Raw genomic sequence first — 26,144 nt, forward strand, 5'->3', positions numbered from 1 at the left:
GAGCGCGGAGCGACAGTCTCGCGTCGTCCGCGTCCCGAGCGGTCTACCGCGTGTTGCGATGCCTGGCGGAGCTGGCGCGCTCTGTGTGACGTGTGTCGTGCTCGCGCCCGGATAGTGGTCAGTGCGGTGCGGCAGTACGGCGCTGCCGGAGTGGCATGTGAGGCGATGTTGCGCTCTGCTGTCACCAGTGGCATGGTCGGCTTGCCGCCGCCACCACACGCTCGATTGTCGCTCTTCGATTCTTGCCACCGGAAGATCAGACTCATAGGAGGAGGCCCCGTCGCTTTCCTTGGAGGGCTCGTGGCGTGAGTGATTTCCTATTGGTGATTTAACGAAAAACCTATACTTACTTGATCGATTTACGTTGTCAAGGTCAACATTAGGATGTTTATTTTAATTGTTATCCTTAAGAACTATACGCAAAACCTAAAAAAAAGAATGTCATTAATAATTTTGAACATTCACTCAGAAAGTACATTTGGAACGGATACTTTCCATGCCTTGTTTCATTTATGTTGAGTGTTGACGTAAACAAACAGTAAATTCTCATTAACCTCAAATTGCGAGAGAATGTTTTTTTTTTCTCACAAACAATAGCGCAATTTGCATTACGAATAGTGAAAGGTCAATTGTTGTTGAACTATTGCGAAGTAATGCTTTAGCGTTGAGTCGTCATTCGGCGCCGCTCGGCTGTCCTTTTTTCTCAATCCCGGCCATAAGTGATTCCACATTATCCTATTGTGTTCAATTATTATCTACTGCTTACTCGTAATTTCTAAATTCTAATCTCAATTTTGGGGGAAGCGGCAATAGGTACGAATGAATGTTAACAGTTAGCTTAACGCTAATCCTGAATGAAAAAAAAAAAAAGTTTGAAGCGTTCAGACCATTAATATTATGAGTTTAATTTGTTTTGTTTTGGTGAATTTACTTGCGCGTAGAGGAGAAAGCGTAGACGCGCTAGTCATTCAATCAACTAGCAGTTACAACCAGATGACTGCGACATAATATGTACCTATGGATAACCGTAAATAAATACATGTATCACATATTATTTATTGCTCAATGTGTCCCTGAAACCAAAGGTAGATACTGTAAATATTTATCTACCTCAAAAGAGAAATGGAGCATTTTCGTAAATTTTCTAAAAATCTTAGAGAAAGTGTAAGAAATGTTATAGTATGCTATATATTCGTGATCTACTCAATAAGCTCTTTCATTTGATACCCCACACGGCATGTTTTGGAAATTTTTATTTTTTTCTTTGTATGCCATATTTAATTATTGGGGTGGGGAGAGGGGGACCACAAAACTGGTTGGCAACATCTGTCTATAGGATGTCTGGGATCTATACAATATATATCAGAAGTCAGATTTAGGTCCGCTATTTTTGCAAACGAAACTCCACTGAGAGTCCGGTCTACGAAGATTATTACGCTTGAAAACTTGAAATGTACTAAATACATGTGTGATGTGATTAATGTGTTAGTGATATGGGTATCTAAACCTAGTATTCTAAACGTAGTTTCTAAATATGTACTGTACTCGCGAGTCGCGGACATGTTCTGTTTCAATTGAATGTACCTACTCGTAACTATGTTGGAAATTTGGTGCAGGGCAATGAATATTTTAGATCGACCAAGGTGACATGAACACGCAAGTCACAAAGTGCCAACCCTAAAGCTTTAACACACACATTTGCATTCTGTACAAATGTCTAATGTATAGTGTTACTGTAAAACGATAATTTTGTATGGAGTGTCCGGGGTGTGACGATACAATAATATCTGCCACATAGGCCATGTCTAACTTAACTTTTAGCTATTGAATTTTGAAAATTTATTTCACTAATAGAAAGCTACATTTTTCCCAGGTCAGCCAGGCAGGAGCAGGGAGCGGCTAGTGTCCTATTCTATAGGAATCAATATTCCAACTTTAAACACCTAGGTAGTAGCTAAACGAGAGGGTTTCCTGATCGGGTCGCAGTTTCAGTCATTTATACAGACATTTTTTGAGTTTAAAATATTAAGGTTATCGAAAAAAAAATATAGCGGCCCATTCGTACAGAGCTCAATCAAAATTAATTGAATAGGACACTAAATTTCAACATTGGTATTCATATCAGTATATTATAATAATTGGTCAGCGTTATTAGTGTGCTAGTGACTATTGAATTCTTATAACCATTGTCACAAACACGAATCAAACAGTTATAGAATTCAATAGCCACTTTACTTATACAATATATTAACTTCACGTCTGGGGGCACGGTAGTGCCCCCGCCAAGACGAGCCAAGCGACTACGCGCACGGGCACTACCTACCTTTTCTCGAAGCGCTTCGACGTTTTTTTGAACCCTCATAACTTGGGTTTGGATTATGCTAGATTAACAAAATTTTCGGGATATATTGTCAATAGCGGACTTATTGAACATATTAAGTTTTAATTTCATTAGCTTTTATACTTCAGATTTTATTTATATCTAAAAAACGCTAATTTCGTCACTGACTCACTGATGATCATCAAAATTCTTAAGGTATTTCCTAATGCCCTAGAAAGCTGAAATTTTGTATGTAAGCTAGTATTAGCACACAAACAACAAAAAAATTATAAAACTTGTAACTTTCATCCCCCAACCCCTTAAACTAGGGGATGGGAGTTTGTATGAGACCTGTAATTTTAAATTAAATTTTGATGACGCTAGAGGTCTAATCTAATAATCTAAAACTTGGTTCCCCTAGATATATATATGTATAGGTACTCCTTGTTAAAAAAAACTTTAAAAATTTAATCGACATATATTGAGACATATACTTCAGATCAGATCATATAAATATGAATGAATAGAAGTGTTGCGAACGTCTCCTGCCTCTTACGTCCACACAGTAGCTAAAAATAAAAAATAAAATTGTTACAAACAACTTACAAAAAGAAATGAAATCCCACCAAAAACATTTTCATGTAAAATGTTGCCAAGACGAGTCCATATGACTCGCACTGTCAAAAAGTTATCAGATCTCATGTAGAGCCAAGCTTCTAACACTACACGCCCTAACTCTACAAGGCCTAACTTCACAAACTCTACACCTTAGTCAAAATATGTGGCTTGGCCGTTCGTTACTACAAGAACTATTGTATAACACAAAAGTAATGAACAGTGAATTAATTTTTCACCTTACGCCGATGTGAATGTAGCGAAATGGCCAGGCCACATATTTTGACTAAGGTGTAGAGTTTGTGAAGTTAGGCCTTGTAGAGTTAGGGCGTGTAGTGTTAGAAGCTTGGCTCTACATGAGATCTGATAACTTTTTGACAGTGCGAGTCATATGGACTCGTCTTGGCAACATTTTACATGAAAATGTTTTTGGTGGGATTAACTTCACGCAAACAAGAACTGGATTAACCTTAGTTATGTTCAAAGTCAAACTTTAAGTTCATCCATATTTCTTTCGATCCCTTAAACCCTAACATAAATGATTTTAGTTTGACATTGGTATTTATTATTTTAATCTCAATGTAAATTAATAATAAAAGAACGAGGCAATATATTAAAATTATTAGTTAAGCGGTTGATATGATATTGAATAATGAAGTGAATGGCGTTATGTTCTACTCAGTTACACTGATATGCGGATGCAACAGGAGCCGGCTAAAACCGAACCTTTACGTCATCGCGCCGGAATAATAACGAGCCCGTAAAACATGATTATTGCGAATTCATTTCATGGTTCAACTTTATTTCACTTCGCACTTATTTATGAAATTCGGATTTGGATTTTATAATTCTTATTTTTTATTGATTCAGCTTCCCTGTTTGTTTGAGTCCAAAAGCAACGGCATACGTGATATATTCATACATAAAATAAAATTAGTTGAGCAGAAATGGTAATATCTATACGCCGTTATGTCTTTTATATGTTCAGCGTTAGTCTCTGAGTAACTTTTTCAAATGTAATTTGTCTTGAGAAGGCCTACGAAATATCCGCAGTGGGCATAACTCTGCTCTCATTGATCTTTGCGTCATGAGAACTGAATTTAGTGGAGATGGAAGTGGTGGAACTGTGCGGCTGGTAAAACGTGGAACACTTCCTCAGAGCACTCCCTGTAGTACAGTATACAGAGATACGTCTCTTCGCACTGACAGAGGATCGAGCCTATCGGAAAGCCTATGGTCATCGACAATTTTGACCTGCTCGACGTTGGATGCGGTCAAGAGGAAGGAGTTGATACTGTGGGGCTCCGGCCCAGAGATGAGAACAGTACTCCATATGCGGTCGCGCCTGAGCCTTGTACAGCTGAAGTCGGTGGGCCGGCGTGAAGTACTGTCTCGATCTACTGAGCACACCAAGTTTTTTCGAGGCTAATTTAGCCTAAATAAAATAAACAAGTTTTTTATGTAAGTGTTATATAGAGTCAAACCCCGAAGCTCGGGCACTCGTAAGTTGGACTGGTCAATCCTCTGACAAAATGACTTTCGACAAAGCCCAAATAAATGTAATATTTCGGCCTTTTACTAAACAATTTTCGTCAAACCTGGGAGAGACTAATTTGATCATGCAAACGTCAAAAAACAATTTTATTAAATCGGGGTTTGACCAATGACCAGTCACACTACAATTAGGTAATACCTAAATTTCTTATTTCCGTATATTTGAAAGCATTTTATCATTTAAGCAGGTTTCAAGTCTTAAGAACTGTTAACTCTGCCAGTTCACCTGATTGGTCAGTTTATGTGATTTTCATTTTGCATTTGAGATGCATTGGAATATACGGAGGATTGTTTGTAAGATTAGGTATGAAAAAATAAAATTTTTAATTTTAATGTTTGTTTAAATAATTTCTTAAGTAATTTAAAATGAGAAATTATTTATTATACAGAGTGTCCCACTGTTGGTATACTAAGCTCAAAGGAGGTTATAGTTTTGCATACGCTGAGTACGTAAAAAATACTTAAGAGCCCTTTGTACTGAAAGTTTAGGCATTTTAGGCACTGAGATGGCTCGCGCCCGCGTTGCGCAGGAGCCGGCGCGGCATGAACTCCGGTGACCTATGAAGGCGGGTGATTATGCCACAGTATAAATAAATCAGTAGTTCGATTTTATTTGCTATCGTAGGAATGTTGTTGATATATAAATTTACTACTTATCCTATACCATTAAACGAGCAATATTTGCATATTTATACAGGGTGTCCCAAAAAGTAGTGATATACTGAAGCTGGGAGGTAGAGGACTTAGAGGGCTATCCGAATCACCCCCATGTGTGTTATGCGATTTTTCGTATTTTCGGAGTTATTACATTTTTTTTCAATTTTTCATCTATCGCCGAGTACGATGAGATTTTTATTTATGGTGACGTGAATTATTGCGCTAGATGCTTGTTTTTTTTTGTGTGCTAAGCTGAAAGATAGGCCAATTCAGTATGGTAACATTTACTATCGTTAGATCTTCGAATGGAATAAAAAAAAGAATTAAATGCTATGAAAGATAAAATTACCCAGTATGTTCATAACTTCAAGGGCCCATAAAAAAATAAAATCACATAAAAAAGGTTTTCCATTTGGCTTTTAAAAACTTGCTCTATCGATCAGGTAGCTACCCTAAAAATTTCATTTTATTATTCTGAAGGCTTCAATCGAAAAATTGAAATCTAAATGTGGTAAGTGCAAAATTTTTATTAACATGATGATTATTAAAACCAATAAATAGGTGTTTAAAAATGAATTTTTTTTAAATAGCCCCGCTGTTGCTCAATGCAAGTGCGACATCACCGTAAAAAGTTGTCTTTTTAATGTCTGAATGCTCTTTTATCATTTTTAATGGTTTCTTCTGCTACTATGAATTTCCGGGTTATTTCGTCCAAATTGTGGCAGTCTCTCGTCTTTGTAGTATCCCCACGGAAAAAATTCAATAGGGTTTATGTCCGGAGACCATGGAGGCCAGGCTAAAGGGCAAAAATACCCTGAAAGATGGATTGGTCGTTGCAGCCTGCGCATGCGCCGGTGACGCCTGCTTTAAAGCCTGGCCTCCACGGTCCCTCGAATAAACCCCATTGATTTTTTTTCAATGGGGATACTAAAAAGACCTCGGCTACTTGAGAGAATGCCCCAATTTGGACAAAATAACCCGGAAATTCATAGTAGCAGAAGAAACCATTAAAAATGATAAAAAAGCATTCAGACAATTAAAAGACAACTTTTTACGGTGATGTCGCACTTGCACTGAGCAACAGCGGGGCTATTTAAAAAAATTCTGGTAATTAACACCTATTTATTGGTTTTAATGATCATCATGTTAATAAAAATTTTGCACTTACCACATTTAGATTTCAATTTTTCGATTGAAGCCTTCAGAATAATAAAATGAAATTTTTATGGTGGCTACCTGATCGATAGAGCAAGTTTTTAAAAGCCAAATGGAAAACCTTTTTTATGTGATTTTATTTTTTTATGGGCCCTTGAAGTTATGAACATACTGGGTAATTTTATCTTTCTTGGCATTTAATTCTTTTTTTTATTCCATTCGAAGATCTAACGATAGTAAATGTTACCATACTGAATTGGCCTATCTTTCAGCTTAGCACACAAAAAAAAACAAGCATCTAGCGCAATAATTCACGTCACCATAAATAAAAATCTCATCGTACTCGGCGATAGATGAAAAATTGAAAAAAATGTAATAACTCCGAAAATACGAAAAATCGCATAACACACATGGGGGTGATTCGGATAGCCCTCTTGGTCCTCTACCTCCCAGCTTCCGTTCATCACTACTTTTTGGGACACCCTGTATATTTGTTTGTATATATACAGTGTGGAAATTTTCGATGTGCCCTGAATGGAAAGTACTTGAAATACTAGGGATAGCAAATTTTTCTGAAAAGAAACATTCCTTTTTCAAATTTTATTTTATTATTCAAATCGATAGAAACAATATAAAAGATAATTTATTGTTAATTTCTCGTAAAAATTTTTTGGTCTATTTTATACATACATTTAAAGTTTAAAATGAAACTCTCGTTCTGGATACATTAATTTATTTTCTTCTGAAAATATTGGTAATAATAATTTAAAGTAAAACAAATAAAAAAGGCAAAATAATAATTGAATATAAGTATGTAATAAGTAAGTTAGTGTATTCTAAATTTTTGAAAATCTTTGAATGCAGTTCTATTTCTTTTTAAAAATAAAGGAAATTTGCTATCTCCAGTATTTCTAGTACTTTCACCCAGGGCCCATCGAAAATTTCCACACTGTATTTACAAACAAATATATTAATATGCAAATATTGTTCGTTTAATAGTATAGAATAAGAAGTTAATTTATATTTACAACAATAATCCTAGGATAACTAACAAAATCAAACTACTGATTTATTTATACCGTGACATGCTCGCCGTTTTACTCGCCGCTCGGTTCTAATACGCGAACGGCGACTGCAACGTGGTCGGGAGCAAAACTAGCACAGGTCCTCCCTCGATAACGTCCGGCTGGACTCTGGCTGCACTGACGTGGTGCGCGCGAGTCGCATTTTACGTATTATATTTTATATAGAAAAAAATAAGGGCTAAATTAAAAATCTATCCAAAAACTTCCCTGTAAAACCTGATTAGTAAATGAAATGTCAAATTTTCATAAACATAGCGTTCCCCTAATTCTCATAAAACTGATTATGCTTTTAAAATCGATGTTACTTCTGATTTTTTTTTGATCGAGTCAAATGTTTAATATTGTGTTTTTATCCAAAAAAGTCACTAGATCAAACGTTTATCTGTGCTATATATTTTTTTAGGATTTTAAATATGATGATTTCTATCCAAAAACCATGATTTAGAAACATACATTTCGGAGCAGGGCCCCTTAAACAGCATAATTACGTCAAAAATTTTTTGCTAATTTTTTCCTGAAAATTCATGTTTTCTTCTCTAGCTTCACGCAGCCGGCATATACCGCTACTCTAACGCCCGTAGCACACCTCCGCTGCAGAACTGTAACAGCGGAACCGCAGTAGTTTCGCTCTGTCTTGTCCCGTGTACGAGAAGCGGAACAGTAGCGAAACTGCCTGTTCTAACACATACATCTAACTATTTTTTATCTCTTTCTTCGCGCGGTTTCGCCGATCTCTTCTAACGCCAGCCACACTACCGCGCTCACGCCGCTATTTGTTTGCGGTGCCGCATTGTTTTCGCGCGTGTTTGTCAAAACCGACAAAAATAAAACGCGGTACTACATTGTTTTTGTAAAAGAGTATGTAAATCATCGAAAGGGGTCATTCTAAAAATATATGTATAGAAACGATCTTCATGGGACTCGAGTTCTTTACATAGTAGGTTTTCTCCTAATTTCTTTCTTTTTTTATTAATCTCATGCACCCAAATTCTACGAGTTATATGTCTTTAGTTAAAGACCACAATAATATTTCTTCTTCCTCTGACTCCGATAACGACGACATTTCGCTTCGATCGTTGCTTCTTGACCACATTCTTGACTGACTCGCATGAGGTTTCGCCGATGCCGGTTCCACTAATCAAACTACACTTGATCACAGCGGAATTCATCTAGCGGTTCCGCGGTCATGGTATCGCAGCGGAGGTGTGCTACGGGCGTAATGTGAGCATTTTGTCTATGAAAACATAATCTTTAACGATACCTCACGTGCGGGTGGCAAAGTCGGGCGGGTTGCTTTTTAGGGGTGTACATATAGAGTTTTAAGAATTCATCTATTTGAAAAAAAACTTCGTCTGGAATTTTTTAACTATTTTTAACGTGATCAGTGTATGCAGAACTACAAGTCCCTTCGCGCTTAGTATACCGATACTGGGACACCCTGTATATAATATTTATTTTTTTGTCATGGTGAGGCATTAATTTTAATGTTTATTGTTTCAAAAAAATTAGGTCGCCGTTCGACAGTCGCTTCTAGGATGACTAGACCAAAATTGAAACAGAATAATTTACTTTCGACATTTGACTGAAAAGTTAGGTAGGTTAGGTTTGAGTAAAAATACTTCAGTCAAATGGCGAAATTCAAATGTATTTCGAGGATTGATGGCTTTTGCCAAACCTAAGATAAACCAGTCTTTCCGCGAAAAGATTGTGTTTCGGGATTTGACTATAACATAGTGCAGCAAATTGTCGGGAAAAAATAGCGCGTAGTATCTGTATTTGCGTATTTATTTAATTGGTTCTACCTGGGTAGAATACAGAATAGCAATTCGACTTAGAATCTCAAACAGTTTCGTTATTCGGTGGAGGGACAAGCGGTGCGGTACAGTTGTAACGGGACCGCGCGGCCCCGATACGCTACCGCGCGGCGCCTGCCTCGCCGCGGCCGCGCGCACTCCACGGTCCACCACCCGCACTCACTTTACATCAACTTTACATCGTATCAATCTGTCAAGGTTTTAAAGTTTAAACTGATGTCATTCCTTCGAATACGAAATTCCGTCGATGCTGTACATATCGTGTCGTTTGCTATAAAAATATGTACAGAATTAGAAATTGTGTAGCATGCGGCGTGCTCGCGCTCAAACGTTCACGCTCGAAGGCCGATCCATATTTATAATGTAACATATCGTTTGTCTGACTCGCCATTCTGCCGCTATATGCTATGTAATGTTACCGTTTTTTGTCCTTGCATTTTTTTAACCCCTTGACCACCGAGCGGCCCAATGAGACCGCGACACAATAGATTTTCTATTATGTCTGTGATTCCGGGGGCTGAGGGAATGACGTAACGACGACGACGTTGCAATGACGTAATATCCCCAAAATAAGATTAAATATTATTTATTAAGAGTATGAGAAAGATGATCATATCGAAAGTCCAGCGGTCGTACTGGTAATCCTTGAGGGACGCTTTGTCCAGTGGGTGAGCTGTCGGTGTCGTCGTCGTCGTCGTTTCAGCCGCGGGACGTCCACTGATGGACAAAGCCTCCCTCAAGGATTACCAGTACGACCGCTGCCACTTGGACCATGTCGTCTGTCCATGTTGTGGGAGGTCGTCCCACGTTTCGTCACCCAGTACGTGGCCTCCATTCCACAACCTTTTTGCGTTGTGGTTGTGGCACAAAGGTTGTGGTTGTGGGCCGTTGGGTTCTACGGGCTATGTGCCCTGCCCACTGCCACTTCAACGTGCTAATCCGGCGACCTATGTCCTTCCTCTTTCCTCATTTCTGATTCGATCTCGTAGGAAAACTGCATAGAACTTTTAGCCCTTTCGATGGCCAAGTTGTTCTATTTATTTAAAAAATTAAAACGTTAAAGATTTTTAAAATTGATATTATAATAATTTACGGAATACCTTAATACAGAAGGTCCCTTAAATAGAGACAAAATAAGTTAACCGACTTGGTATTAAATGGATCTCACAACTTTTTCCGGTAGAAAAATTGAGCTGCGAGACGTGGCTTTTTTTACAGGATGTTTTTTTATGGCATCTCGCTTCTTTTCTGTAGAGCTCTACTTTTTTCCTTTTTGGTACCTTTTACTTCTAGAATATCAATAACGATTTTTCTTAAAGCAATATTTAGACCCCAGATTGCCCCCAGTAAGGGATTACAAGGTTGGAAATTGAACATTCTATAATGTCTGTCCAGATTTCTAGATACACCAACTGCGTAAATAACTTTGTAATCCCATATACGAGTAAGTGTATGGGATTACAAAGTAAATCACGCAATCGGTGTATCTAGAAATCTGGACAGACATTATAGAATGTTTAGATTTTTCCTTGATTTAGACATTAAACACTAATTACCTATATTCTAAACTAGCTGCTCCGCGCGGTTTCACCCGCTTGGCTCCGCTCCTGTTGGTCGTAGCGTGATGATATTATATAGCCATAGAGTAAAGTAATACTGTGGGAACCTATAGCCTTCCTGGATAAATGAGCTATCTAACACCGAAAGAATTTTTTAAATCGGACCAGTAGTTCCCGAGATTAGCGCGTTCAAACAAACAAACTCTTCAGCTTTATAATATTAGTATAGATTTGAAGGGGACTAATTTTCGGGGACAATACCGTGCCCCCAGATAAATTTATGATCTATAGGTTAATAGGTATTAATATTAAACAAAAAGTGATTTCTTTTTCTAGAAGAAATAAAGTACTTAATATTTAAATTTTAATTATTCGTTAAATCACTATGAAAAAAAAAACAATAATATTTTATATTATTGTAAATGCGGTGCGGACAGGTCACTGTAGAGTGTAGATAGGCTATGCGGTCCGCTCGGTCGACCTTCGGGTGATCGCGCCATGTGACGTCAGCCCGCCCGCCTCCCCCGCCGCCCCGCCGCCCCGCCGCGCGCCTCCAGCTAAGTAAACAAATAAAGCCTAAAGTCATGCGGCTCCAACGATTGAACGACTCAACTGTAAAGACTTTACGTTTCATTATGAGCATTGAGCAAAATCTATGATTCGTCTCTCGTCTTCGCACAATTTAAAAATCAGCGTTTCGGAGAATTTGGCATATAGACAGATAGCAATATTGTATCGCACCAAAATTTATAATATATATTTATGATAATAATTATTTAAATAGAAAAATTGAAAGAAGCAACATTTAGCGCACACGCGAACATTGCAGCAAATAAGTTGAACGGCAGCCAACGCGGGTCACGGCGGTCTATCACGATCGATGGTAAAAGTGCTCGAACCGCTTCGAGCTACTCTTTTTATGGCACCGCAAACTGGGTCGCCGGCGGCCGGCATTCTGATTAGTCTTCCATCCACTATATCATTATTCCTTACACATATTACATATTGTTAGTTGTATTTTCAATTTTTATTCTGTATTATTTAGCGTTTATTCAATAAAATTTGGTCTGATTTTCATGATTCGGCGGAGCGCGCACGGCTCGAAGGCAGACGGTAGTGTTGTAACGGCGAGTATGATCGCAATAGCAGTTTTGCAAGTAGTGCCGCCGTGCAATCCTTATCCACAGTCCACACACGCATAACTGCACAAAGCGAAAAAAACTAACGTTGGCTGATAGGTAGCTGATATAGCTTGATTCTTTCACGATGGCGACAGAAATAGGACAATGTCATCGCAATCCGTTCAGTGGTTTTCGCGTCAAAGAGTAAAATCCATACATTCTTCGTCATCCAAACTTTCGCTTTATAATATTAGCATATAAAGAGTATATATAATTACTGTTGCTATTTCCAGTAGGCTTCATGTAATCCCATGTTTTACAATTATAAGTATTATTATAAATAATATTTAGTATTTACTATTTTACTGACAGCAGCCACAATGGTTCAATGTAGCTGTATCGTCATCCGTTACGCCGAGCTCTAGCAATAAAATCTATTGCGCACGTCGAATGCGGTGTGCTGTAAACGTGGAGCAGAAATAAATTTCTTTTATGAGCGTTACTTTACAACTATATAGAGCTTTAAACAATCACTACATAGTATAAAACAAAGTCGCTTTCCCTGTCCCTATGTCCCTATTTCCCTATGTCCCTTTGTATGTTCATTTAATATAGATCTATATGGCCCTTTATACCGTATGATTTAAGTGAATATTTTCGAAGATATTACAGATTTAAAAATTGCGGGACGTAGCGTTTGCGGCGGTACCGACCGGCCGACCGGCTATCTATTTTATACCCATGCGAAGCCGGAGCGGGCCGCTATGTTTTTATATACAACGTTCACAGTTTTTCTGTAGTGTATAATTAGTATCAGCATTGCACCCGTGCGAAGCCGGGGCGGGTCGCTAGTACATAATAAATGCTTGAGTATGTATGAGTATGAGTATCTTGCCCAACTTATCGTAGTTTTCTTTGTTTTTTTTTTCATAGATTTCATTCCGTAATTGTAATGACATACATAATATGCAGAGTGCATGTGAGCTATGTACGGTGATAGCTTAACATTCTCGTGGAGTAGATTGTTGTGGCAGACAGCTGCCGCTGACGTCACGGGCCGCCGCAGCCCGCCCGCGCCACAGGTGGCTCGCCGTGACGTCACGCACTCATCCGCGGGCCTCATCCCACTCTGGACGTTGTTCGCATGGCGGCCGTGTCACTGTTTACAATGTTCATTTAGTCAATGATATTGTGTCAATGAAATATCTTACTTTTAAGTCTCTGCACTTATTTATATGCGATCTTTGCGATCATCACTAAAAAAGTCTTTTTGTTTTCATCTATGAACATTGTACAATAATGTGCTCATTAACTCGTGTCCTAAACCCAATCTAGCTTTGCTAATGTCAAGTGGGTTGCCCGATGTGCGCAACTCACAAAATATCTCCTACAAATCCTTATCCTTATCGGAGGCCCTTACTTAAGGGCCCTTAGTAGGTGAAAACGGCAAAATGGACTATTTTCTATGAGCTATAATTGAAAATATTGAAGTTTTTTCGCACTGAAATTTCTAATATGTATTACAGAACGTATGTGTGATGGGATGACTGTTTCCAAAACACGATTGGAAAGATTTTGCTCGATAAAAAAAAATCCTGAAGTTACCTCTAAAATATCATATAAATGCTCATTACAACCGTATTTTAGGATAATAATTCGTATAAAATCACAAATACATAGGTATTTACCTTCTCGATTTCGTGACTGTTTTAGATTTAGAAAATATTAAATATTTTCATTCACTTTTTGATAAAAATGTGAATGGCGCTTACGATTTTTAGTTTCGAGCACGTTGATTCCATACTAAACGCGGACCCCCTCACCTCTTACCTCAGGCCCGAATAGCTGAATTTTCGCTGACCGCCTAACCCCCCTTAACCAATAAGTTATTGTTGAATCAATAGCGCAGGTACCTGGCGACTGGCGTTATAGGTTTTATTGGTATGGAGCGTGCGGCAACATCGCTTATCGCACGCAATCTGGTGTTTGCAGCGGCTTTCCTGCCGTCCTGCGAGGTATGTTACGTTCGGTATCTGTCAGACCCCTGACCGCAACCGAGGACTCCGAACAAACCTATTCATTATTATGTTGTATCTTTAAATTTATGCTTTTTACATTTTTTCCTGTATCTGGGCTGTAAGACGTTCCTTTTTACCAAATTTCGTGACGTTCAAAGACGTCCAAGAGTGTGTTCAGGGAATATACCATGTATATACAGGGTGTCCCGTAAGAAGTGGACCAACAGGTTATGGGGATAGAGAGAGTTATTATCTAACAAAAATACTAAAATGTATTATCCTAGACCATACATTTTTTTACACCAGCTTTGTTTAAACTTCAGTCCGTAAACTTTAAAATGTATTCTTTTTTTAAATTTTGTTGTTAATTATGCTTTTGTAAGAAATTACACGCTAGGCCGGGTTAAATATTGGTTTGAATGTAATAAGAATGTACTGCGATTCTACACAGCTACCTAATTGATGTAGGTAGTTGATAACAAATCGCAGCAAGTCAACGACTTAGCAAAGGGAAGGTAGTTGGGTCGAACGTCGTATAAACAACGTCCGAGCCCCTAGGCACGATTCGTACTAATGCGCCACGATTCAAAGGAAAGCGGCAATTTATAGTTTTCGACAGCTAAACATGTTTTGACAGGAAATAGTGACAACTATTCATCCACAAAAATATTAAATGAACTGGCGAAGTCCCTTTTTATTGGGTGGAGCCATTAATTAAGAGAAGAAGAAGATTAAATCAAAAGTTACGTCTAACACTTATATCATTATTCTTAAGTATCATTTTAATTAGGAAGACTTATGTATTCTTAACTACCTTGAACAATAAAATAAAAAACGGAAATGGTAAAAGTTCATATTTAGCTTATGTGGATGATATTTTTATCAAATTTTGAAAATAAAGCATAAATAAAAAACTTTATGGTCTAGGACAATAAATTTTAGTACCTATTTTTGTTACATAATAAGTTTTTCTACTCCACATAACTCGTTGGACCACTACTTACGGGACACCCTGTTTATTGATAATCAATACCAATACTAATTAGCAAAAACCCATAGGCTCATTTCAAATGGGTTTTTTAACAAGCGCAAAACGGTTTTTATGACCTTTGAAATTTAATAGTTGCGTACACCCTACCATAATACGTAGATTTTGAGACAACTTTTAGGGTGTCAAATTGTCTTACAGCTGGGTATGTCGAATTCCGAGATTCTTACCTAATTTAAGATTAAAATTAGTGGCCTATTAGCTTTTGATTCCCTTGCTAATCTTTTGATTGCATTGGTTTATAAGTTTGATTTTTTCACAGCTTTGTATTCTTTATAAATTTCAGCTTGATTACAGCTATACAAGTTCCTGAGAAAAAGAAAAAAATATTAAAACAAAAGACATTTTGAAACCATTCCACAAGTGTCAAAAGTATAAGAATTACACAATGACTAGAAACAAGAAAAGTTATTACCGACTTATGCGTGATTTTAAACTTTTTTTCAGTTCTAATGTTGAAATAACTGAGTAGCGAATATGACATATTTTTTAATTTAACTGAACTAAAAATAAATGGGCATAAACCTAATAGTTTTTTGTAAAAAAATGGTTTATTAAGAAAGCGCCTATTTTTTCTAAAAGAAGACAGGTTAAGCACGTGAGTATAAATTAACATATCCTTCAATAGACATCACTGTGACAGCCTTAGATTTATATCAGCTGGTTTGGTACATAAAAGCAATGAATGCATGAAACAATTGTGGATCACAAAACAAAGCGGAGAGATTGTGTGTCGGAGCGGTAGCACGGCTGGGGCACTCGGGGCGCGGATCCGCCGCGTGCCGGCTCCGAGCCGCTCTGATTCACTTCTGCCAGTGTGTTCCGCCGTCAGCCGCATCGTCGACCACAACGTTTCATAATAATCATGTATAATATTACAATTGAGACGTGAATTTCTCTAAAATTATTATTATTCGGTTTCTGCAGATTCATCCGTTATATACAGGGTGTCCCAAGAAGTAGTGATGAACGAAAGCTGGGAGGTAGAGGACAATCTAACGATAGTAAATGTTACCATACTGAATTGGCCTATCTTTCAGCTTAGCACACAAAAAAAATCAAGCATCTAGCGCAATAATTCACGTCACCATAAATAAAAATCTCATCGTACCTACTCGGCGATAGATGAAAAATTGAAAAAAATGTAATAACTCCGAAAATACGAAAAATCGCATAACACACATGGGGGTGATTCGGATAGCCCTCTAAGTCCTCTACCTCCCAGCTTCAGTATATCACTACTTTTTGGGACACCCTGTATATGTACAGTATATCGATTCATTCAAAAATTACAAAAGGAAATGTCTGGTTGCAATACAGGTTGAGCGTACAAGAAATAAATAGATTTTTCGATTTATCTGCATATTATCCAAATCACCACTGCTCGAAACGCCGCAGGAAAACTGCGACATCGGCATATCGGAGAATCTAAAAGTTCGCTAACATAATATTGTGACATCTACCAACCCGCACTCGGCCTTCAGATTTTAACCATACGTACATATAAATAAATTCTACTAGGCCACTATTCATTACACAAGGTAGGTAGATTGTCCATAATGGTCTAAGATCCGAATATGAAACGAAACCTAACGGTTTGATAAGAGAATCAAATTTATTTTATAATAAATTTCATATATTATAAAATAAATTAAAAATGGGTAGACAACAGAAATCCTGGACAGAATATTTTTAATTATTTTTTGAAAAAGGATTTTTCATAAAATGTTGCAAAATGAAGATAATAATAAAATTTTATACTGGACTTAAAGTATAGAGCATATAGAATGTGCAATCGTAGGGTAGACTATTATTTACCTGGACGAACTACTGGGTAGACAGGTATAAACATGTATGTCAATACTAGTTACTTTCACTAGATTTGATAATAGAAAAAAAATTATATCAGCATAAGCGCTGTTTTATTCTGAACACGATGATATAGGGTAGACTGCAAAAAAATTGGTCCTAATAGGGGTATACAAAATTTAAAAATTTCAATTTCAACGCGTCCGGAAATGAGTGACATATAGATCTGAGGTAAGTATACTGTGTGATGATAAAGGACCGAACAATGCTATTGTGTCTCATGGGATCGTGAATATAAGAAAGTGCGCATGCTCGGTATGTAAACTTTATAGAGAGTAGAGGTACCTCTGCTATCCTCCATATTGTAAACAGCCCCTTTAGCCAAACGTCAAAACGCAAATGAAAAGGAATAAAAAGGAATAGAATCCGCTAGTGATACTAATTGTCATAAGCGTACGATATTGTAAACAGCCCCCCTAGTCAAGTGGCATTCTGTTAGCGTAGCGTTCAATAGAATAGACTACGAATGTATGAGATTGACGTAGGCTGTAGATAAACGTATCTACAGCTTACGTCAATCTCATACATTCGTAGTCTATTCTATTGAACGCTACGCTAACAGAAAGCCACTTGACTAGGGGGGCAGTACATGTTATTTTGGAGCAACTGACATTTGAATTCAGTATGCGTTATTTCGAAGCAACTGAAAAAATGTTGCTAACAAATTAATTAATTATATACATAACAATTTTAAGTTCGGTCACACTACCAACGACGACGACGACAACGACCAAAATTCCCATCCAGACAAAATTCGTTCAAAATAAAATATTAAAATTTCCCGACATACTGGTACTCGAAAAGAAAAAAATTTCGAGGTCAATTAATAAAAAAATAGGTTTTTTTGCGATTTTCGCCGAGATGGTAAGTTAATCGTATAATTACCTGGGACCAAAATTGTAGATCATAAAATTATCTATAAAAAACTTCCAATACATTTTTTTCTAGGAGCCACCGTTTCTACGAAAAATCTTCATTTATTATTCGCAAAAAAATATTCCAATCACCAGAACGACAGGAAATTTTAATATTTTAATTTTAAGTGTGTTTTTCACAATTTTGTTAAATTTTGTAAGTGGTCGTCTTCGTCGTTGGTAGGGTGAACAAATCCTTAGCGAAATATCGTACGCTTATGACAATTAGCATCGCTAGCGGATTCTATTCCTTTTTATTCCTTTTCATTTGCGTTTTGACGTTTGGTTAAAGGGGCTGTTTACAATATGGAGGATAGCAGAGGTACCTCTACTCTCTATAAAGTTTACATACCGAGCATGCGCACTTTCTTATATTCACGATCCCATGAGACACAATAGCATTGTTCGGTCCTTTATCATCACACAGTATACTTACCTCAGATCTATATGTCACTCATTTCCGGACGCGTTGAAATTGAAATTTTTAAATTTTGTATACCCCTATTAGGACCAATTTTTTTGCAGTCTACCCTATATCATCGTGTTCAGAATAAAACAGCGCTTATGCTGATATAATTTTTTTTCTATTATCAAATCTAGTGAAAGTAACTAGTATTGACATACATGTTTATACCTGTCTACCCAGTAGTTCGTCCAGGTAAATAATAGTCTACCCTACGATTGCACATTCTATATGCTCTATACTTTAAGTCCAGTATAAAATTTTATTATTATCTTCATTTTGCAACATTTTATGAAAAATCATTTTTCAAAAAATAATTAAAAATATTCTGTCCAGGATTACTGTTGTCTAGTGTCTACCCATTTTTAATTTATTTTATAATATATGAAATTTATTATAAAATAAATTTGATTCTCTTATCAAACCGTTAGGTTTCGTTTCATATTCGGATCTTAGACCATAAGCAAAGTTGGATGTTACGTTTAATCAGTGATCACGTTAATCATTGTCGGTTAGAAAAAGCGTTGGGACGCCGCGGCCATGGCCATAGTAATGTAATGAGAACTCGGTGAGAATAATTCTGTGATGAAAGGACGTATTATTGTTTTTTTGAAGAAGTTTTCCTTAAAAGTGGTTATATTCTTGAGCCTACTTATAGCTTTCTTGTGATTTTATGAAATAAAGTAGCTCGCCTGTCTGTCTGATGAATGAATGAATGAGCCTGGTGGAACGCAGGCGACGCGCTTAACCCAAAATGTAAGCAATGAGTTCCGTGTGGAAAGCGAGCAGGCGGGCCGACGTGATTGAGTTGCTCGTGGCCGCCTCATGGCTGCAGATGAACATTTCGCTCTCTCAAATGCAATAGATTATTACTATTACTACTACTAGAATGGTTTAGATTTACTATTAGAACGCGAGTGAAACCGCGGGCAAAAACGGTATTAATAAAAAATGTCATAGTCATTTCACGGTGTATTTCATCACAATTTTTAGGTGTATTAGGTTGGTATGAGTATTGAGTATTTTCGATTAATTTTAATTTAATTTCGAATAACTGCTTAATGTTTGTGATGGTTGAATGCTTATTGAGGAAATATATAGGATGTCATAGGTGATAGATATGTGTGACTAGGTGGTGTGTGCGTTGGCAGGGCGCCCGCAGACGGCCGCGCGGGGTTAACGCTCGCCGGTGACACTTTCAGCTCTTCCCCGATTCACATTAGCCTAATTCTACTATGCAAACTTCTCTGGATCAGAATAATTACAACAGCCGGCAACGGACAAATACCCGACAGACTTGTTATGACGTTACGCAATTTGCTCAGTCACCACTCGTCACCTGTACCCTCGTCGATCGTTCCATGTTCTGACAAGGTAGTGTCACTGTTGGTACAATAGATTATGTCACGTGGGCGATGAGCGAGGGAAGAGTGGCGGCGCGGGGCGCAGCGGGAGGGGGGCGCGCTCGCTAGTCGCTACTCGCCGAGTGCCGACTCGCGCTCAGTCGCCGGCGCAATGTGTCACGCGGTGGTGCTCGGCGTGCTGTTCTCGCTGCCCTCCTATCTATACTCGGCCGTGCCTTTCAGGTGAGACGCGGCCCGAGGTTATCGAGTGCTTTTTAAGTGTTTATTGCCGTAATGTGTGGTTTTCTGTTCTACCTTTAGTTTTATAGTCACATTTTGAGGTCGTGTCCTTTTCGTTATTAACGGTTGTTTTCGTCTCTTCTCCGTACAATTGAAAAGCCCGCTTAGGACAGAAATTAAATTTTAATGGTGGTAATGTGATTTGTTATTGTTTGCATTTTTTTAATGTTCTGCTAATATAATGATGTGGAAGTGTGACCGCCGGCCAGTTTGCAAATTTACGCGCATTATTAGACACTATCGAACACTAGAAGTGTGTGACGTCGTTACCGAGAGCTTGACCTTTGGTGACGTTAGAGGCGAGAGATTAGTTCCTTCTTCGTGACGAAGGCCGCGACTCATGCGCAGCGCCGAATCAGTTCCAGCAATGGATAGATACTTGAAAATACTGTTTACCTGGCTTTCGACACTACTGAATAAACTCTATATAACGTTAGTACATGCACTCTTATTGATTAATTTTATCTAAGCTAAAATAAATATTATGCAATGTAGATTGTATCTGTCGCGTGCTATTCGCACGAAAATATTCTCGTAACATGATTAATATGGACATGTGCAGCTGCATTCATTCATTTGTATTTATAACGAAGAACTTTGACACACTGATGGTACCCATGAAATGAGGTTAACCCTGCTTGCGAAAAAAAAAAACTTAGATTTTCATGAAGTTGTCAGTTGGTAGGTAGGTACCTACAATCTACATGCGTGATTTGAAACAATGCGTGTGTGTGATGATCGACGGATGTAAGCTAACATTAATATTGCATTTGTCTAAACTTTTGAAAATAATTCTCGAAATCCAATTGGTATTCAATGTATCATGTCTGTGAGCGTTGTGATTGGGCAACGTAACAGCACTGAAACAGTTACCTAGCGCCTAGGCGTAAGAATTAAATTAAAAAATGTTGTGTGGTTTTATGAAACCACGGTAAAAGTGAAACTGTTCGAACGGTTCCGAACACTGCTTTGTGTAGCGCATGTCGCGTGACGGTCGGCTGCCGAGTAGGTATACCTACTCGGCAGCCGCGATACACGCGACATGCGCTACACAGACCAAAAAGTTTGAGACGATGTAATAAAAGTTTCACTTTAATAAATTTTATATGACTTTACATACATACCTAGTACATTATAAATGCGTATACTTTTGGTATTATGTGAAAATCATTGAAATTCTTGAACGAAGTATAGCCATGCTCTATTATGATAAAATCTACAGGTACACCTAGGTATGTAAATGAAAAGTTCAACGTAATTACCTACGTAGTGATATATATGTTATAGGCAAACTCCGAAGCTCCGGCGCTCCTAGGTTGGACTGGTCAATCCTCAGGTCAGACTGAATGACTTAGTCAAAGCCCAAACAAATGTAAATTTTCGGCCTTTGACTAAACAATTTTCGTCAAACCTGGGAGAGACTAATTTGGTCAGGCAAACGTCAAAACACAATTTTATTAAATCGGGGTTTGACGAGTCAAACTCCGATATAGGTATGAAGTGTCTTATCTTCGTATATTTGGATGCATTTTATCATTTAAGCAGCTTTCAAGTCTTAAGAACCGCTTAACTCTGCCAGTTCTGACACCTGATTGGTCAGCTTATATGATTGATTATTGATTTTCACTTTTATATTTGAGATGCTTTGAGAGAATGCCGTGTGGCATTAGGCCCGCCTTTTGTACGATGTGCAATAAAGTATAAAATAAATAAATAAATGCTTTGGAATATACGGAGGTTATTTTGTATAAGATTAAGTATAAAAAAATAACATTTTTAAAATTTTGATGTTTATTGTTTTAATAATTTCTTAAGTAATTAAAATGAAAAATTAATCATTTTTCTGACATGGTGAGGCATTAATGTTAATTGTTTTAATAATTTCTTAGGTAATTAAAATGAAAAATTAATAAAAAAATAGTTGATGAACGACATTTAACGGTCTAGTCTCGTTGATGAAAAATGCGTCGATGACCCATTCCTAGTCGGAACACCGCGGTCCGCGAGAGACATTATGAACCTGTTTAAACATGTTCAGATCAACGTTTGACCGAGAATTGCAGTCGCTTCTAGGATTGACTAGGCCAAAACCGAAACAGAATAATTTACTTTCGACGTTTGACTGAAAAGTTAGGAGCTCCTGGGTTTGACTAAAAATACTTCAGGCAAAGGGCGAAATTGAAATGTATTTCGGGGATTGCCTGATGGCTTTGGCCAAACCTAGGATAAACCAGTCCTTCCGCGAAGAGACTGTGTATCGGACTTTGACTATAACATATATATGAGTATCATAAGTTCCTTGGAATATTTATAATTTTATAAATCTCTTTATTAGTGAGCGTATTAGTGTAAAACGAATATAGAGTAGACCTACGTGTCAGTAAAGTGATTAACGGTTCAACTGGAGCAACAAAAACCTCAGACGTTTTTTAAAACATGGCACTGAAGAAATATAATATGTATAAGTATTTATTTAAAATTATATATGTATATTTATCAGCCATCTGGTTTCCACAACACAAGCGAAGGCTTAGTATGGGATCAGATCGTGCCGTGTGTGAAAAATTGTCCTGAAAAATATTTATTTATTTTATCATGTTGTCACTCAATCAAATTTTAGGTCGCTCAAATAATCACCGATTACTCCGAGGTTTCTGAACCGATTTACGTGATTCTTTATTCGATGCGGAATGGTGTCGAATTGGTCTCATAAAAATTTTATTCGGATAGGCCCAGTAGTTTTTATTTTATGAGAATTTTTGTCTGTACCTACTTGATGACTTATTTAAAATGTAGCAAGTAAATTTGATTCACTTCCCGGTAACATAATATTGAGCTGAAATCTTGTATACGTATGTAAATTGGATAGCGATGAAACATTTATATCATGAAATAGAGCTGATTTGATGATAGAATCGGAAGGTGGCCATAGGAACTCAGTAATATATTGACTCAATTTTTTCGAGTTTGGGCTCGTTTGATTCGTGTTGAAAAATACACTAAAAAGTATTAAATAAAAATAACTACGTTAAAAACAACCGACTTCAAAAACGGAAAAGTAAAAAATAAAAAAGATTTGATATTATTAATAACTACATATTATTTAGATGTGCTATTTATTAAATAGGTTTGAAGTCGGTGCACGGGCTAAATACTAAGTGCCTATCAAATCTTTTTTATTTTTTACTTTTCCGTTTTTGAAGTCGGTTGTTTTTAACGTAGTTATTGTTATGTATTTTAAGTAACTTAAATAATTAATGTTATTATTATTATTATGTGTATCTCATCCATAATACTCGGGTACCATCATAAGGAAGGTACCCGGTCCTTTGGAAGGCTTACGTGGGGATACGGATCCAACACGCAGAGGCCTTATGAGAACTTTACTGTGTTGTGGGACACCAGCCGCAGCCTGCCCATGACTGCACTATATATGTAGATACAGTCCTAGGCAGTCCGCGGCCGATGTAGGACTATTTCGAGATATGGAAAACAAAATAACTGGGCTATGGAGTGGGATGTTAAATGGGCCGGTATTTGGGAACTATTGGAAACTATGGCACCTGCCTTTCTACTAAAAGAAAGTAAAAATATGTTGGCAGGTGGTGACTCGCCCTCTCACTGTATGGGCCCCCGAAATAAGTCGCTGCAATAGTGCGACAAGGGGGCAACATATTGTGAGCAGCTAAGGGTGGAGAGGCGTCCCTGGATTTTAAACGACGATCACGCGCTCCCTGAGGGTCCAGCATCACGTGCCCACTCGCCACTTATGATTCGCATCCACCCTTCGAGCTAAAAGCTCTCGCGACTCCACTCTGGCCAGCCGGTTAAGGCAAGCCAGAGGTGGGGGTCCTGTCCTCGTCAGGCTTCACTCCGAAATCATCACTGTTCCAATCGGTCCGATGTTGATATGTGACGTCAGCTAGTTCACACATGTTCAACGCTGTGAATTACGGCCCGAGCCCTCAAAGGATCCTGCAGTGGGATCTTAATATGTGGGCTTGACGATGATGACTTTCTATGAGGAATTGATTTGTATTTTTGTGATGAGTGAAATAAATAATACGGAAATTAGTGTTGATGCACTGTGCACTTAGAAAGAAAAATTGTTAGATTATGGTTTTCCACATAATTTATTAGTAATTAGTAGGATATCGTATGTATCTTCTGAGCTGTAGAAGCAATACGCCTATATTTATTTATTTATTTATTTGATTTGCCAACAGATGTACATCTTATATTTATAATATATTTTGAGTATGTGACATAAATTAGCATGCATAGCAAGATGTAGATCCAATTACAGGCAAATACAACATGCATTTTTGAGTTGTATCAAATTATAGCTTCTAATCGTAGTATAAATTCTAATCAGAAAACATTATTCTCATCAGTATAATTTTTATGTAAGACGCTTTTATATGCAAACAAACTAAGAAAGTTGATGTCAACTTTTGTGCTATTAAATAATCTACTTATTATGTTCCCGACAAACTCTAGCAATGACGCTGTTGAAGCCTAAATTGGTTCTATATTAGTGTAGTATAATTGAGTTTTGTAACTTTTTAATGTTGTGAGAACCAAATAAAGATGATTTTATTTATTATTTATTTATATCTTTTGACAAAAAATACATTGGTTTTCCTAGAGTATCTCCTTGGAACAGCTATATTAATTTTTGACAGAAGATTAGGACAAATATACGAATTTGTAACAATTTTATATAACAACATTTGATCTGCCATCCATCTCCGATGTTTAAGACTTTCCATTTTAAAAAAGTTTAATCTGAGGTCGTATGATTTTAAAGATTTAAGTTTTTGCTGATGAAAAGTAAGTAGATAAAGAATCTTTTTCTGTACAGACTCAAGTCTTTTTATGTGACATCGATAAGATGGATTCCAGACTGGTGAGCAATATTCCAATGAACAATATACAATTTTTATAGGTAGCACACTTTTGAACATTTTGCAATTTCTCCATACAAACCCAAGAAGTTTTAGAGATTTCGTTACTATATTATTAATATGATGAATAAAACCTAATTTTTTATCAAAAGTTACTCCTAAGTCATATGTAGTAATATGAATAATTAGTAGACGGGTTGTTTGGATACGATCGACGCGTCTGATAGCGGTCGAGATGAATGCGGCAAGCGACTAACGGGCACTCGCACGTTGCAGGAAGGCCCGCCGCAAGGAGCGCGAGGGCGAGGGCGGCGGCGACCCCAAGCTGTACCTGCAGGAGGCGCTGCTGGAGCGCAAGCTGCCCGAGCTCGACATGCGCCAGTTGGTGGAGCTGCCGCACGGCCTCGACTACAACGAGTGGCTCGCCTCGCACAGTACGTACGCTAACAATTATAGTACAACATTATATTATACTTATCTACATATTTGTTTGGCAATTCAAATACTCTAAATTACTTTAATGGATTTCGTATAAAACATGCAGACATAAGAATAATGCTAATAATATAAATAGGATATCACAGAGTAAGTAATTTAAAATACTTAAGTTTGATTAAGTGATTCATCATTAAGTGATTAAGTGAAAAAAGGATCCAATAAAACTATTGAACAGTGAAAAATAAAATAAATAAATAAAGCTAATTACAGTTTGAGTACACTATTAGAAAAAATTGAGATACTAGTGTTAAGTTTATATAAATTAATAAAGTTAAGTACTAGTTATTCTATGTGGACCCCGTACGGGTTTACCCGCAGGCTTTTAAGCCTCCCCCAAAGAGTGCCACTTGCCCCAGTCTTGGGCTGAGTTCAGCCAATTTCCGCTAGCAACTGCTACTATTTCCTCAGCCCACCTGGCCCTTGGTCGACCCCTTGTCCTGGTGCCTCTTGGCTCCGACCATTTCAATGACCTTAGGGTCCATCTATCGTCTTTGTAGCGAGCCAAGTGACCCGCCCACTTCCATTTTCCCTTCAGTGAAAAACCTAAGGCATCACATACCTACTTGTGTTTTTTTTTTGAATCGATGTTCTATCTTTAAGTTTGATGCCTAGGCAGCTTCTTTCGATTCTTCTCTGGGAAGTCTGGATCTAGTTTTTCAGTAATTGTGCAAAAGCTACAAGGGCTTACTAAATTCTGAGAATTTCTCAATCACCTGGTCCACTACTTGGACATGGTCCAATGTGCTGAAAATTAAATAAAGGTACACAATAAAATGAATTATTATTTCCAAACTGTGTTGTCCTCGGACCAAGCTAGCACACTTTAAAGACGTTATACAAAGATAGTTCATACACAAGCATTTTGAGCACGTAGATAAATACACGTATTCGTAACGTTAATAAT

General features: G+C 37.5%; 1 protein-coding gene across 6 annotated transcripts in view; it reads left to right on the forward strand.

The window, feature by feature from the left end:
* Mob2 (MOB kinase activator 2) overlaps nucleotides 1-26,144 on the forward strand; it is a 60,396-nt gene that overhangs the window by 26,062 nt on the left and 8,190 nt on the right. For 5 of the 6 annotated variants that reach the window (XM_089704295.1, XM_089704296.1, XM_089704297.1 and 2 more), the window contains one exon: nucleotides 25,019-25,176. In XM_089704295.1, coding sequence (XP_089560421.1) covers nucleotides 25,019-25,176 — 158 coding nt within the window. Of the gene's footprint in view, nucleotides 1-19,784; nucleotides 20,268-25,018; nucleotides 25,177-26,144 lie in introns of those variants that run through there. The other variant, XM_089704293.1, reaches the window with a different exon arrangement.

Source organism: Colias philodice, chromosome 15 (genome assembly GCF_061535455.1).
Source record: "Colias philodice isolate Cphi_HAF_F1 chromosome 15, ilColPhil1 Martin Lab GWU primary, whole genome shotgun sequence".
NCBI classification, from domain to species: Eukaryota; Metazoa; Arthropoda; class Insecta; order Lepidoptera; family Pieridae; genus Colias; species Colias philodice.